Here is a 14,810-nt window from a genome sequence, read left to right on the forward strand (position 1 = left end):
CGTCGGGTACTTCATGGACATGGGTTTCCATGGCCAAGCAGCCACACACAAGCCTAAGATCAACATGCGCAATACCAAGCTTCAGCTGGAGTGGTGTAAAGCTTGCCGCCTTTAGACTCTGGAGCAGTGGAAATGTGTTCTCTGGAGTGATAAATCATGCTTCACCATCCGGCAGTCCGACGGACTAATCTGGGTTTGGCAGATGCCAGATGAACACAACCTGCCCGAATGCATAGTGCCAACTGTAAAGTTTGGTGCAGAAGGAATAATGGTCTGGGGCTGTTTTTCATGGCTCGTGCCCCTTAGTTCCAGTTAAGGTAAATCATAGCGCTAGAGCATACAATGACATTCTAGACAATTCTGTTGTTCCAACTTTGTGGCAACAGTTTGGGGAAGGCCCTTTCTTGTTTCAGCATGACAATGCCCCCGTGCAGAAAGCGAGGTCCATACGGAAATGGTTTGTCGAGATCAATGTGGAAGAACTTGACTGGCCTGCACAGAGCCATCACCGCCTTGGGGTGGCAGGTAGCCTAGTGGTTAAAGCGTTAGGTCAGTAACCAAAAGGTTGCTGGATTGAATCCCCGTTACTGTCAAGGTAAAAATCTGTCGTTCTGCCCCTGAACAAGGCAGTTAACCCACTGTTCCCCGGTAGGCTGTCATTGTAAATAAGAATTTGTTCTTAACTGACTTGCCTAGTTAAATAAATGTAAAAAAATAAATACAATTAAAATAAATAAAAACCCATCGAACACCTTTAGGATGAATTGGAACGCTGACTGCGAGCCAGGCCTAATCACCCAACATCAGTGCACGACCTCACTAATGCTCTTGTGACTGAATTTGTGACCATTTATTGGAAAGACTTCCCAGAAGAGTGGAGTCTGTTTTAGCAGCAGGGGGGACTAACTCCATATTAATGCCCATGATTTTGGAATGAGATGTTTTACGAGCAGGTGTCCACATAATTTTGGTCATGTAGTGCATATCTATGCCTCTGGGCTATTCACTAAGCCATAAGCCTAGAAACTAATGCCATCACAAGGCTAACTCGGGTGTCATATGCTGTCAGGTGAATGGTACAGTATGTTGGTATGATGTCCAGGTGTCACACATTGGCTCCCCTCCTTTTAAACCTTGCATGCTTTGCTGTGCTGTGCTTTTGCTCTTGTGTTATTACTAATAGCCAATGCTTTTGCATGCATCAACATGCATTTTGGTGACTGTTGACTTTTTTTGACTCTTTGCATCTTGTGCATGTTTGTTGTTATATCCATTAAAAAACAAAAATGATGAGATGTTAATAAGTTGAATCTAGTTAGTGTGATGTACTTTGGTAACACACCAACAGTATGTTGGGACCTACTATTAACATTAGATAAATTTATTTGATGATTGTTGTTCTTTTTCAAGGAGGATCAGAGTCAGCAAAATCAGATGTAAGCAATTCTATTTAATATTTACAAAATGTTTACATGCAAGTGTTTTTTTTTTTTCTCTCAAATACGTATTTATGTTCTTAAGTTTTTACAATGCATTGACCCATCAATGTGAGTGACATCTTTACTGTGTGGGATAGTAATGGGTTATTTAACTACCACACCAGGGGCAGGATCCTGAGCCCCCTTAAACTCCTTGATTGAAAATGCTAGTCCCAACCTTTGACATTGTTCATAGAATAACTCAATCTTTGAAATTGGATGGTGAACTGAAGCATCTGTGGCTCACTTTGAAAAGGTTGACTGGAGGAATAATATAACTAACAGCTCAAGTTTGAACTTTTCATCTTAGTCATAGACACTGCAATGCTGTACATGGGTAGCATGTTAATACATAAACAATGAAACATTTAAATGGAAAACAAGTGATATGCATGACAATATGTATAAGGGTTGGGGAGACTCAAATAGCTTTGTTGATTAAGTGTGATTAAGATACTGTAAGAATTACTTATATTCAAACATCAGATGAAGAAAAAACAATAAAGTTATTTGTTTATTTGCAGGATAAATGTGTTCTCCTATAAAGGAATAATGGCAATGTCTCTTCTCTACTCTCCTCTTCCTCTCCTCCATCAGATGCCCGTTGCCTCCATCGCTCCCTCCTCTAACCGCTTGTCCTGTGACCCGGAGGAGGAGCTCAGGAGGCAGGAGAAATGGCAGAAGGAGCAGGAGAGACTCCTACAGGTAACAGTGTGTGGGGGTTTTGTTTGTTTGAAGTGTGTCTGTGTGCACATTGTGAATTACTCCCGAGGTCTATTTATGGAGGTAGAGAGATAAAAATGTGTCCAGCCTGACCCCTGCAGAGCAGCTGTAGACTAGAAGCCAAGGCTCGTTATTCCTCCACTCTCTATTCCCCGCAGGTCAAACGGCCTAATTTCTTAATGAGACATAGAAGCTTGGCAGAAAATCTAACAAGGTTCACCTACTCTGGGGAACGAAGCTGGAATGTAGAGCTGAGCGGTTGAAGGTGAAACTTTGGGATTGTTTTCGTTCTCAGGAGTTAGGTCGACTTCATCTAATCCTTGTCTTCCAATTGCCCTTTACTTAGGTTTTGGTAGACTAAAATGTGGAAATTATTTTTTTGTCGGGATATTAAGGGCTGTCAATTGTTGAATGAGTTGAAGCACTTTCCTTGTCTTTACCATGAAACTATAACTTTCTATTTCTATTGTTTAACAAGAGAGACTATTTTCCTCTTACATCAAATTGTGATTAAAAGGGGTTGTCAGTAGGGGGCCTGCGACCAAAGTGCTTGATAAACTCTGAATGTGTGTTTATATGTGTGTGTGGGTGTGTGTGTGTGTGTGTGTGCATACAGTACAGTAACCTGTCTCTCTCTGTGTGCGTGTTTGTGATCAGGAGAAATACCGTCGTGACCAGGAGAAACTGGAGGAAGAGTGGCGTCGGGCCCAGCAAGAGGCTATGACAGAAGGGGGAAGACACCACCAAGAGGTGAGGAACCATATCACTTTAGCAATGTAATTTTCTGGTTGTAACTCAGGACTTTGGCTTGAACCCTTTACTGTCTGTTCCCCAGGAGCCGAGGGGCCTGGAGACGTACAGCAGGAGTATCAGCCCCCTCTCCCCCCTCCGCCAGCCTACCATGCCCTGGGAGGACAAGGAAGCCCAAGAGGAGGAAAGGGGGAGGAGGGTAGAGGAGGAAGCACAGAGAAGACAGGAGGAGGAAGAGAGGAGGAGAGTGGAGGAGGAGCGGCAAAAGTGGGAGGAGGGGAGGAGGAAGGAGGAGAAGGAGCAAGAGCTGCTGCGTCTTCAGGAGGAGAGGAAGAGGAGGGAGAAGCAGGAGGATGAGGAGAGGAGACAGAGGGAAAAGGAGGAGCTGAGATGGCAGAGGAGAAAGGAGGAGGAGAGGGAGGAGAGGAGGCGCCAAAAGGCTGCTGAACAACAACACAGGGAGAAAGAGAAAATGCAGGAGCAGCAGCAATGGTTAATAATAATAATATTTATTTTCTTTAAAGGTTTAGTTCACCCAAATTACAAAATTACATATTGGTTTCCTTACCCTGTAAGCAGTCTATGGACCAGGTATAACAGCAATCCATGCTTTGTTTAAGTTTCTCTGGCACTGTTTCCAAATGCTAACATTTTAACATTTGTGGCACTAATCTAATGCAATCGTTGTACCTATGTTAGCATTTTTCGCACATCATGTCCAAATTATCCTAAAGTATCTAAAATTGATTATGTAGCCGAACAAAGTCACTTATAGATGATGCTCCAGTATACATTACCGGAATTTTGTATTTTTTTCCCCCCAGTTTTTCAGTGATGCTTTTTACAATGATAAAGATTTGCAATTATGTTGTTTTTCCTCCATAATTCTCCCTTCCCATCCTACCCAGTTCCCTCCCCTAATTTTGAAAAAGTACGTATCATTTGTCTGCAGTCTAAAAATATATTTTTTTCTGGCAGTGGGAGGAGGATAAATTGGCAAATGTAGAGTTCAAGCTGAACAGAAGTTGAATGAGTTAAATAGTGGGCCTTTCCGAAAACCCGTACTTGAGTACCCATAGTTGGGTTGATGGAAAGATAAAGAGTGTTGGGGGATGGCAAGGGCGAAGAGAGGTTAAAGAATTCAATTGATGGATAATAAAAATAGCAAGCACACTAATAAAAAAGAAGAATGACGCATAACAGTAGTGGTCTTGCTGAAGCAAGCACACTAATAAAAAAGAAGAATGACGGATAATAGTATTGGTCTTGCTGAAGCAAGCACACTAATAAAAAAGAAGAATGACGGATAACAGTAGTGGTCTTGATGAAGCAAGCTATCTTCTGTAGCGCTTTTGTCGTTACAGACATAATGTTAAAGGCTTTAAGATTTGTGTGTGCTAAATCTTCAAATGCTTATTGTAAACACCAACTCACTGCAGTATATTAAACATTACCATTTAGTTAATTAATAATTAATTGTTGCCTGTTCTAAGGTCTACTTTACATTGTATTGTAACCTCTAAACCCCACTATTGGTCTGCCTGTATTTTGTCTTCTCTGTATGTGTTTTGACCTGTCTGTCCTTGTCTGTCTGTCTGTCTGTCTGTCTGTCTGTCTGTCTGTCTGTCTGTCTGTCTGTCTGTCTGTCTGTATTCCCTATCTATATTATCTTTATACTGCTGTAACCCCATAACCCTTTCTCAAAACTGCTGGCAGGGTCGGGGACTCTTATGGCTATGCCAAGGCCCAGCCTGAGATATCCATAGCAGACAGGTCAGTGTGTGTCTGCCAAGGTCCAACCTAAACATCAAATACTTAAAAAATAAATTAAATACTCAGAGTATTTGCTTACGTCTGCCTTGAGTGCCAGATGGGCTGGGTTTGCAGTTTTCTGAGTGCATGCGTGTCTGTATGCATTAGAATGGCCACGGCTTTGCCTCTGTTGCAATCAGACAAACATACAGTATGACTTAATTGCATTCATAAAATCTATGGTCTGTTACTAGCAAACGCAAAGCATGCCTCAGCCTATAACTAATACATTATGTTCTAAGAGTCAATACTTAACCAACAGAACTAAATGTGTAGCGCAGCCCATGTCCCAAATGGGACCCTATTCCCAATACAGGGCACTACTGTTGACCAGAGCCCGAATGGCTCAAAAATATTACATCACAGCCTAATTCTAAAATTGATTAAAAATAATAATAACTCGGCAGCAATCTACACACAATAATACACCATAATGACAAAACAAAAACAGGTTTATGTTTTTTTGTGCAAAAAAAAACAGAAATATCTTATTTACTTAAGTATTCAGACCCTTTGCTATGAGACTCCAAATTGAGCTCAGGTGCATTCTGTTTCCATTGATCACCCTTGAGATGTTTCTACAACTTGATTGGAGTCCACCTGTGTAAAATTCAATTGATTGGACATTATTTGGAAAGACACACACCTGTCTATATAAGGACCCACAGTTAATAGTGCATGTCAGAGCAAAAACCAAGCCATAAGGTCGAAGGAATTGCCCGTAGAGCTCTGCGACAGGATTGTGTCAAGGCACAGATCTGGGGAAGGGTACCAAAACATTTCTGCAGCATTGAAGATCCCCAAGAACACAGTGGTCTCCTTCATTGTTAAATGGAAGAAGTTTGGAACCACCAAGACTCTTCCTAGAGCTGGCCGCCCGGCCAAGCTGAGCAATCGGGGGAGAAGGGCCTTGGTCAGGAAGGTGACCAAGAACCTGATGGTCACTCTGACAGAGCTCTAGAATTTCTCTGTGGAGATGGGAGATCCTTCCAGAAGGACAACCATCTCTGCAGCACTCCACCAATCAAGCCTTCATGGTAGAGTGGCCAGATGTAAGCCACTCTTCAGTAAAAGGCTCATGGCCTTCTGCTTGGAGTTTGCCAAAAGGCTCCTAAAGACTCTCCGACCAATGTCACATCCGGAGGAAACCTGGCACCATCCCTGGGGATGTTTTTCAGCGGCAGGGACTGGGAGACTAGTCAGGATCGAGGCAAAGATGAACTGAGAAAAGTACAGAGAGATCCTTGATGAAAACCTGCTCAGGACCTCAGACTGGACTGAAGGCTCACCTTCCAACAGAACAACGACCCTAAGCACACAGCCAAGACAACGCAGGAGTGGCTTCGGGACAAGTCTCTGAATGTCCTTGAGGGGCCCAGCCAAAGCCCAGAGTTGAACCCGATTGAACATCTCTGGAGAGACTGGAAAATAGCTGTCCAGCAACGCTCCCCATCCAACCTGACAGAGCTTGAGAGGATCTGCAGAGAAGAATGGGAGAACGCCTCAAATACAAGTGTGTCAAGCTTGTCACGTCAATCAAAGAGGACTCATGGCTGAAATCTCTGCCAAAGATGCTTCAACAAAGTACTGAGTAAAGGATCTGAATACTTATGTAAATGTTACATTTAGTTGTACTAACTTTTTTGCAAACGTTTCTAAAAACCAGTTTTTCTTTGTCATTATAGGGTATTGTGTGTAGATTGTTGAGAGAAAACATAACATTTAATCAATTTTATAAGGCTGTAACGTAAAAAAAAAAATGGAAAAAGTCAAGGGGCCTGAATATTTTCCGAATGCACTGTAAAGTAAAAAAGAAGAGATTATGCAACAAAGCCGGAAGGCTTATTTCCATTGCAGGCCACTCATGTACTGTATGTGTTCATGTATTGAACTGTACGCATTTGAAAATACAAAGAGCCCCAAGGGCCCTGATCAAATGTAGTACACTTTGTAGGGAATAGGGTACCATTTGGTACCACGTAGACTAGTAAAATCAATAATGTGTTTTACAGTGTACATTGATTTGAGAGATAATGAATTTTCTTGATTATCAGCCCCTAAATGTGTTTTGTTGTGATTGGCAGGGCAAAGTCGAAATCTACTCCAGAGCTGGACAACATGGAGAAAACTAAAGGTCAGTGGGGATTTACTAATGTCCTCATGTATTCATCAATAGTAGTTCATCCTTATTGACCTTCGGTGGAAGTTGAACCATTACTTAGCTGCTCAAATTAGCAAGGGAAGGTGTGTGTGTGTGTGTGTGTGTGTGTGTGTGTGTGTGTGTGTGTGTGTGTGTGTGTGTGTGTGTGTGTGTGTGTGTGTGTGTGTGTGTGTGTGTGTGTGTGTGTGTGTGTGTGTGTGTGACTGTATGTCAGTGAGTGTGAATACTGTACACACTGTGCCCAGGCTGGTACGGCAGCTCTGGGGGCATGGCCCAGAGCTTACTGGAGGAGGAGTTGAGACGTAAAACAGACAAAAAGGCCCAGAGTCTCCGGGCTGCGTCAGAACTGGAGTTGGAGAGGAGAAACATCCTAAACGCCATGAGATACAGAGAGCCAGAAAGAGGTGTGGTTCACAACCTCGACCGTTCCTCGACCGCTCCTGACCACTCCTGTCTAATCAATGCAGGACCCAGTCAACCAACCAGCTCAGCCGATCAATCGCGTTTAGCATGAATTAATATATAAATTTTATAATATGTCTTGATCATGTCCTATTGGTCACTGAAGCTGAATACAGAAAATGAATCTGTCCTCTCCAGTGGCTCTGTCACAATGATGAATCACTGGTCTTATTGGTGTTTCCTGGATAAATCACTGGTCTACAGTCTATTTCTGGACTTCCATCCAATCTGATTGGCTCTCATGTCTATCCCCTGACACCCTCTCCTCCCCCATTGACTCATCTTTATTTTCTGATTCCCTCTTCTCTCTCATTGGCCCACAGTGACTAGCAGCTGTGGGATAGGCGAAGGATTGGGGAGGAAGGGCCAGCAGAGCGTACCCCAGGCGGAGCTGGAGAGGCAGCAGATCCTTCAGGAGATGAAGAAGAAGACCAACCTGGCCACAGACAACAGCTGGATCCGCCAACGCTCCACCAGCACCACCAACAGCAAGGACCCCACTGCCAGCCCCATCAGGAGGTACTCTTCCTGGGGCTTGACTGGGGCTCCGCTGGCATGGGGGAAGTGGATCAGTACAGTACAATGTGTGTGTTGAATGATGGATAGGGGTTAAGCCAGCCTCAATGGCCCTATTAGAAGGTACTCTACCTGGGACTCACATGGGCGTCCATATTAGGACAGCTCCACATAACTCTGACACCAACTCCAAGTAACTCTGACACGCCTTCCATGGATTTGTGATTACTCTGTTCCAACTTGGACAGCACACTAAACTGCCTAGATTGGGTCACCAGGGGTTTAATGCCGTATAATGCTAGCTTGAATGAGTGTGTGTAACATGTTAACACATAATTTACAACAACTATTTTAGTAGAAGTAACTGTTTTTAGTGACTTTAACATTTTGGGCTCTAGCCTGGATGCCAGTCTCTTTTCTGTTGCAGTTATCAAAAGAGTTGGCTAAATCAGAAACATAATGGCCTGTGGTATCCAGGCTATTTGGGTGCTTACGCTAACCCGCTAACATCCACTAACATCCGGTAATCTGTTCAACTTTTCAGAGGCGAGTCTCTGGACAACCTGGACACCGCGCCCCGTTCTTCCTGGCGCTCGTCATGGACACCAGGAAGCCCCTCGTCCATCCCCAACTACAGCCGGCCTCATTTAGCCCTTTCTGGCCTCAAAACTACATCCTCCTATAGTGGTGTTGCCTACGGTGGTGGTGGCTATGGCAGCGGGGTCGGAAGTCGTCCTGGCTTAGCCACCCTGCCCTCCTCCCTCTCCATGAGCTCCCTCAGAGAGGCCAGGGGGTGTAACCTATCTTCCTGGTCCCTGCGCTCACCCTCGCCATCCCCCACCCCTTCTCTTGGCCCCGAACCCGAGTCACGCCCATGCTCACAGCAACGCAGCAGGTAAAACATCCAACGTCCAATCACGTGGCACACTGCTGCTTGCCAAAGAACTGAGTCAGTAGATTTGCTCCCAAACCCTGATACAATGTCATATATCTGAGCTAAAAGCCAGATTCTCGATCTGGGGTTAAGGGTAACACCAAAAGCCCTTGCTCAAAGTAACAAATGCTGACATGCATCAAAATGTCGGTGCTTAGGCGTTTGTGTTCACCACAAACGTGAACCAAGGTTTCTTTTTTATTTATTTATATTACAGCATATTGAATGACTGTCATTCATATTCCATTCACCCAGCTCAATGTAACATTGATAGGTTTAGGCAACTACATGACACTCATATTTTCCCTATACCCATCATGAGGTTGCTACAACCTAGCCTACGAAAGAAAGTGTATCACGTAGGTGCACATGTCGAGAGACAAATTGGAGTAAACAAGGTGACAGTGACACATTCAATACCGCCTTGCACGCTCTTGCCTACATCTAGTTGATCTAGTTTGTAATCATTAGTCCAAACAGTTGCAAAACATTCCAAGAGTTTCTATTAGACAAATTCAGGTAGGTCTATCCCCATTTCCTTTGCTTCCAATTAAGAAACTTTTTTCAACAGAATTGACGGAATGAATACACCCCTGATCACCACACACACAGTTCACTTTCATAGCAGCCACATACAAACAGCACTATCACTTTTCTCGTTGTATAATTCCTTCTCTCATCAACGTTTCCCTTTTCCCTTCATTTGTGGACAGTGCACAACACAACAGCTGTCTTGACCTCTCCAAGCTAAACCTTCATACCATAACCGCTAACCACTACACACAGCCTACATCGTTGTCAACCATATTAGCTAACGTCATAGTCAACATAGCTACTAGAACTAACTCATTAGTAAATCCACTACAATCACACAGGTCAGGGTACAGCAAGCAATTTAGCATTTACACAGGCGGCCCACAATGGTAATAAATGAATAAAACCAAAAGCTTATCTCGACTTGGAAGAGTTCCAGTGTTGGATAGCCAGCTAGCTAACATAAATAACATTCCTCTCTGTTCGAGTAGGCTAAGTGACTCAAAATTGAGCTCAGGTGGATCATGTTTCCATTGATCATTCTTGAGATGTTTCTACAACTTTATTGGAGTCTACCTGTGATAAATTGAGCAATCAGGGGAGAAGGGCCTTGGTCAGGGAGGTGACCATCCAATACACATATAACATGAACAAGTATGAAAGTATTTTTGTTTGGATAGGAATGTGTGTGTATTCTCATTTTTTCAGTGTGGTTGATGGTGCGTGGGAGGGCATGTATATTCTCGATTCTCCAGTCTGTGTGTCTGTGTTCTCCAGTCAAATTATGGTTCTGCATTCTGTAATCTCAGGTCAGTGAGTGGCAAGAAAGTCTGTACGTTCTGTGACACGGTGCTGGGCAAGGGAGCCGCCATGATCATCGAGTCCCTGGGACTCTGCTATCATTTGACCTGTTTCAAGGTGAGAGTTCAAAGTTCAAGACCGGACCTACCTGACCTGGAGATTGAGGTCATGATTGGTCCATAGCAAAGACTAAACCTACCTGATCCTCTCAGTAATAACCGTATCCACGGAATGAGACTGTACTAATATGGACAACTTGATCCTGATTAATGTTCTACTAACCTAACCAGCATGAATGGATCACAATCTGGTCTGATCCTTTATAACCGTACACACAAAACCAAGGAAACAGAAGTCCAAAGTCCCACTGGGTTGTAAAGATGGATAGTTGATGACTTTTCCAATGTGGCCAATCATTACCATTTAATTAAGGTTTCCAGTGTAACATGACTGGAGTAATGTTTCCATTCGTTTTTTAGTTAATTGAAAAATACAGCTCTTCCAAATTCCTGAAGATCTATGACTTGCTGCAGAAATGGCAAAACGTTTGGGACATTGTTTTCATGGTTTTATGAGCATTTCAGGAAATCTGACTGCATTTGTGCCAAACCTCACTAATCAATCCTTCACCTCACTATTACCTATCACCAACATTTGCTGCTGACATCATGACGAGCTTCCAAAAGTCCCTACATGTATACTTGGGCTTAAACTGTCAGTTTTTTATAATCTCATTGGTCTCTCTGTCTGGCAGTCAAGTGTCAGGTCAGGTGTCTCTCATGGGCTCCGTCTATCTGGTTTTGGCTCCATGGGTATATGTCTAGCACTCTCCCCGTGACTCCTCTGTCTGTGGAACTCTTCTTTCGTCCAGGGGGCAACTTTCCTCTCCTCTCCCCACCCGGGAGTGAGGGATCTGGGCTAGCCCTCATTGACCATTTCCCTCTCTCCCTATCCTCCAGTGTATCGACTGTAAGTCTGACCTAGGAGGATCGGAGGCCGGAGCTGAGGTCAGAATACGTAACCGACAGCTCTACTGTAACTCCTGCTACATGCGATTCAAAAGTGAGTATGACTTTAGCTGGGTACCAGCTGAAAAGTGAGCCAACTAGAATCAAAGCTGAATAATAGTAATTTGGTGGGTGCTTACATGTACATGTGTAAATTGGAAAGGGCACATCATTTCAAAATGTTCAGCTCAGGATTTGAACTAGCGACCTTTCAGTTACTGGCCCAATGCTCTAACCACGAGGCTATCTGTCACCATTTATAAAAACTCCATAGTCATACCTGACTGGTATCGCCAATAGTAACAGGGCTCGTGTTACTATTGTCTGTGTTGTGTCATGTCAGTTATATTATGGTGAGTCGTGCCGTGCCATTTAGTGATATGCTGTGTTGTTGTGTTATCGAATAGTATCGTGTTATAACCTCTATCTTCTTTCTCCTCTAGCTGGACAGCCAACGTCCATGTGACAACGCTGTACTTGAGTAGATAAAGGACTACTTGACAACAACCCATGAACACTGCAACCAGCTGTAACTTCAGATGTATTAATGTGGTTTTGTGATTTGACAAAAAGCCCTGATTCTTCAATTAACAACTATCTTATTCTTTATTTCTACTGTACACTTGAGAGGGTGAGATTGACCAAAAAAAGTGAAAATGTTGATATCAACGTATTATTTTTACCAGTTGCTTGTATAAAGTAGTAGGGATGTGCATGCGCCTGCGAGTTTTAGACTTTTAGCTGAAAATAGGGTTGGAAAATTCTGAAAACTTTCCCAAATATCAGAAATCACTGGTGGAGAGTTTTGGGAATTTTGCAACCCTAACGAAACAATACTGGAAATTGATTTTGGTCTTGTTCATGAGATTATTGATCCTGATTACTTCATACTTCAGAGATGTAAGAGTTTTCATGTTAGGCTGGATTTATTCTCCTTTTCGCCTACAAATATTTTGGTTACAACAAGTTTGTTGATGACTAAGGTTTGTTGTTGACTCTTTATTTTTATCGATGTGCCTTTTTGGTTTGTTATGGGGGGGAGATTATTTAAATAAAATGTATTGAAAATATATTTATTAACTTCTTATGGCTTGGGGGCAGTATTTTCACGTCTGGATGAGAAGCATGCCCAAAGAAAACTGCCTGCTTACTCAGGCCCAGAAGCTAGGATATGCAAATAATTGATAGATTTGAATAGAAAACACTCTAAAGTTTCAAAAACTGTTAAAATAATGTCTCTGAGTATAACAGAACTGATATGGCAGGCGAAAACCGGAGGAAAATCCATCCAGGAAGTGGGTATTTTCAATTGAATGCCTATAGAGTATCTAATGGGTTAGAACCCAGATTGCAATTCATATGGCTTCCACCAGATGTCAACAGTCTGAAGACATTGTTTCAGGCTTGTTTTCTGAAAAATGAAGAAGAATGAGACCTTTCTCTCAGTGGACTGTAGAATCATGCAGTGCTGGTTTTGCGCATGACCGAGTGTGCCCCTTCGTTGTTTTTCCTTTCTATTGAATACGCTATTGTCCGGTTGAAATATTATCGATTATTTAGACAATTGACAACCTGAGGATTAATTTTAAACATCGTTTGACATGTTTCGACGAACTTTACCGGTACTATTAGGAAGTATTTGTCTGCATGTTTTGAGCCAGTGGATTTGAGCCAAATTTGAGCCAGCCTTTGAGCCAGTGGATTACTGAACAAAACGCGCCAACAAAACTGGGTTTTTGGGATAAAGAGAGGGACTTTATGGAACAAAACAAACGTTTATTGTGTACCTGGGACTCTTGTGACTGCAACCATATGAAGATCTTCAAAGGTACGTGATTAATTTACATACCTGAAGGTCACTTTTCGGCATTTGCTGTATGATCGATGAGAATCTCCATATTGCAAATGTACGGTCGCTTACTAGACATCCGCAAATGTTTCTAAAATTTGCCGACGGCGGCGGGCCGTGCACCGGGGCCAGATCTTCCGGGAAGTGATCGAACGAAGTCTCTCTGACATTTGGTTTCCGTTTTATAACAATGTTGGTAATTTTTCCGCTGTCCCGGTAAATTCCACCAGATGGCGAATGGAATCTTATGGCAAATGTACAAAACATCACCAATTACGACATGGCCATTTCTCCTAAACGGAAAAGACTTCAAAGACGAAACTCGGTAAGCATAGGTTTTGAACTAATGGGCTGTTACCCCAGAAACAAGATGGCGTCGAGGCCCAACGATTTTTCAGTTAAGGCCAAAATTTTGGGATTTAAGGTAAAAAAAAAAATTGCTCTAATTTGAATAGAGCGCTACATGAACGTACGGTGTCAGGAAAAAGAACCAGCCATTTATCTATCGTAATTTAAGAGAAATCGTACAATGTACAATTGGTGTTGTTCAAATAATTATTTATTTTTTTCCCAAAAAAAGTTACAGTTGTGACGTGTTCAGACGAATCCGTTAAGGTGGGTTTCGGAGCTCTGCGAGATTTCTGTGAATTTCTGTGATTATCTGAAATCACACACAATCATTCAACCCTCTGTAAATCAGTCAGTTCTTAACATAAAGACTCAAAACCCACAATTCTGTAAGAGCCTACCCCAAGGAGGATATGTTTTAACTTTCAGCTTCCTGTGTCATCCAGAAGTGCCTTAAATTAGGGTCATAGGGGCTGTTTCGAAGGGTTAAAAATGTCAGATCTTTCCAAAACTTCATATGTGTGATTAGACAACCCTCATGAACTGTAAATCAGTCATTTCTCCCAACAGATGTCAAAGAAAGAACTCTCTCACACACACACACACACACACACACACACACACACACACACACACACACACACACACACACACACACACACACACACACACACACACACACACACACATATGAAATAAGGGGCGCCCCTGGTCATTTTGGACTTTTTTCAATACAAAAACAACTCTCTCTCTCACACACACACACACACACACACACACACACACACACACACACACACACACACATATGAAATAAGGGGCGCCCCTGGTCATTTTGGACTTTTTTCAATACAAAAACAAACAACTGAGTCCCACTTCTCCCTCATCATCATGACCAATAGACCATCTAGGTTGATTCATGGCTTAACATAGTGCTATATATCATTTGGGCGGTATAAATGCCATTTGGACATGGTTCACTGACTTTTGGGTTCGGAAACCCATGGTCGTACATGGTAAATGGACATAACATCCTGATTTGGCACTTTCAATACTTTCTTATGGCATTTGGCAATGGTTCATTGACTTTTGACTTCCTATGAAATCACATTGCAAATGGACAAAACATGATCCTTATGGACAAGTTTAAAAAATCTGAAAATAAAATATGACAAAAGTATGATCATACAGTTGTAATACATGTATAAATGACTAAAACATTAAAAGAATTTCAAAAAACAGTCCAGAAAGCACTTTTTTAAGGGGGTGATAAGTTATTGAAAATAAAATAATAATCAAAATTTGCCTCTTGGGGTCTTGACTTGATGTACATTTGCAATATGAAATTTACTGTGGAGCGCGCTCGCCATCTATTGGATTTTTGCTGTGCGACACTTGGCATTTGCCATATGACATTTGCAATAAGTTTTGAATG

The 14,810-nt window shown here is 42.5% G+C and overlaps 1 protein-coding gene across 12 annotated transcripts in view; it reads left to right on the forward strand.

The window, feature by feature from the left end:
• The window catches only part of LOC139395912 (LIM domain only protein 7-like), a 121,926-nt gene extending 109,678 nt beyond the window's left edge, over positions 1-12,248 (forward strand). For 7 of the 12 annotated variants that reach the window (XM_071143226.1, XM_071143230.1, XM_071143244.1 and 4 more), the window contains 11 exons: positions 1,411-1,436; positions 2,076-2,183; positions 2,859-2,951; positions 3,037-3,443; positions 4,668-4,724; positions 6,848-6,897; positions 7,710-7,905; positions 8,447-8,797; positions 10,180-10,288; positions 11,131-11,233; positions 11,622-12,248. In XM_071143226.1, coding sequence (XP_070999327.1) covers positions 1,411-1,436; positions 2,076-2,183; positions 2,859-2,951; positions 3,037-3,443; positions 4,668-4,724; positions 6,848-6,897; positions 7,710-7,905; positions 8,447-8,797; positions 10,180-10,288; positions 11,131-11,233; positions 11,622-11,644 — 1,523 coding nt within the window. In that variant the 3' untranslated portion in view covers positions 11,645-12,248. The remainder of the gene's footprint in view (positions 1-1,410; positions 1,437-2,075; positions 2,184-2,858; positions 2,952-3,036; positions 3,444-4,667; positions 4,725-6,847; positions 6,898-7,709; positions 7,906-8,446; positions 8,798-10,179; positions 10,289-11,130; positions 11,234-11,621) is intronic. The other 5 variants (XM_071143237.1, XM_071143252.1, XM_071143267.1 and 2 more) reach the window with 1 other exon arrangement.
• The last annotated feature ends 2,562 nt before the right edge of the window (positions 12,249-14,810 follow it).

Source organism: Oncorhynchus clarkii, chromosome 3 (genome assembly GCF_045791955.1).
Source record: "Oncorhynchus clarkii lewisi isolate Uvic-CL-2024 chromosome 3, UVic_Ocla_1.0, whole genome shotgun sequence".
Classification (NCBI taxonomy): Eukaryota; Metazoa; Chordata; class Actinopteri; order Salmoniformes; family Salmonidae; genus Oncorhynchus; species Oncorhynchus clarkii.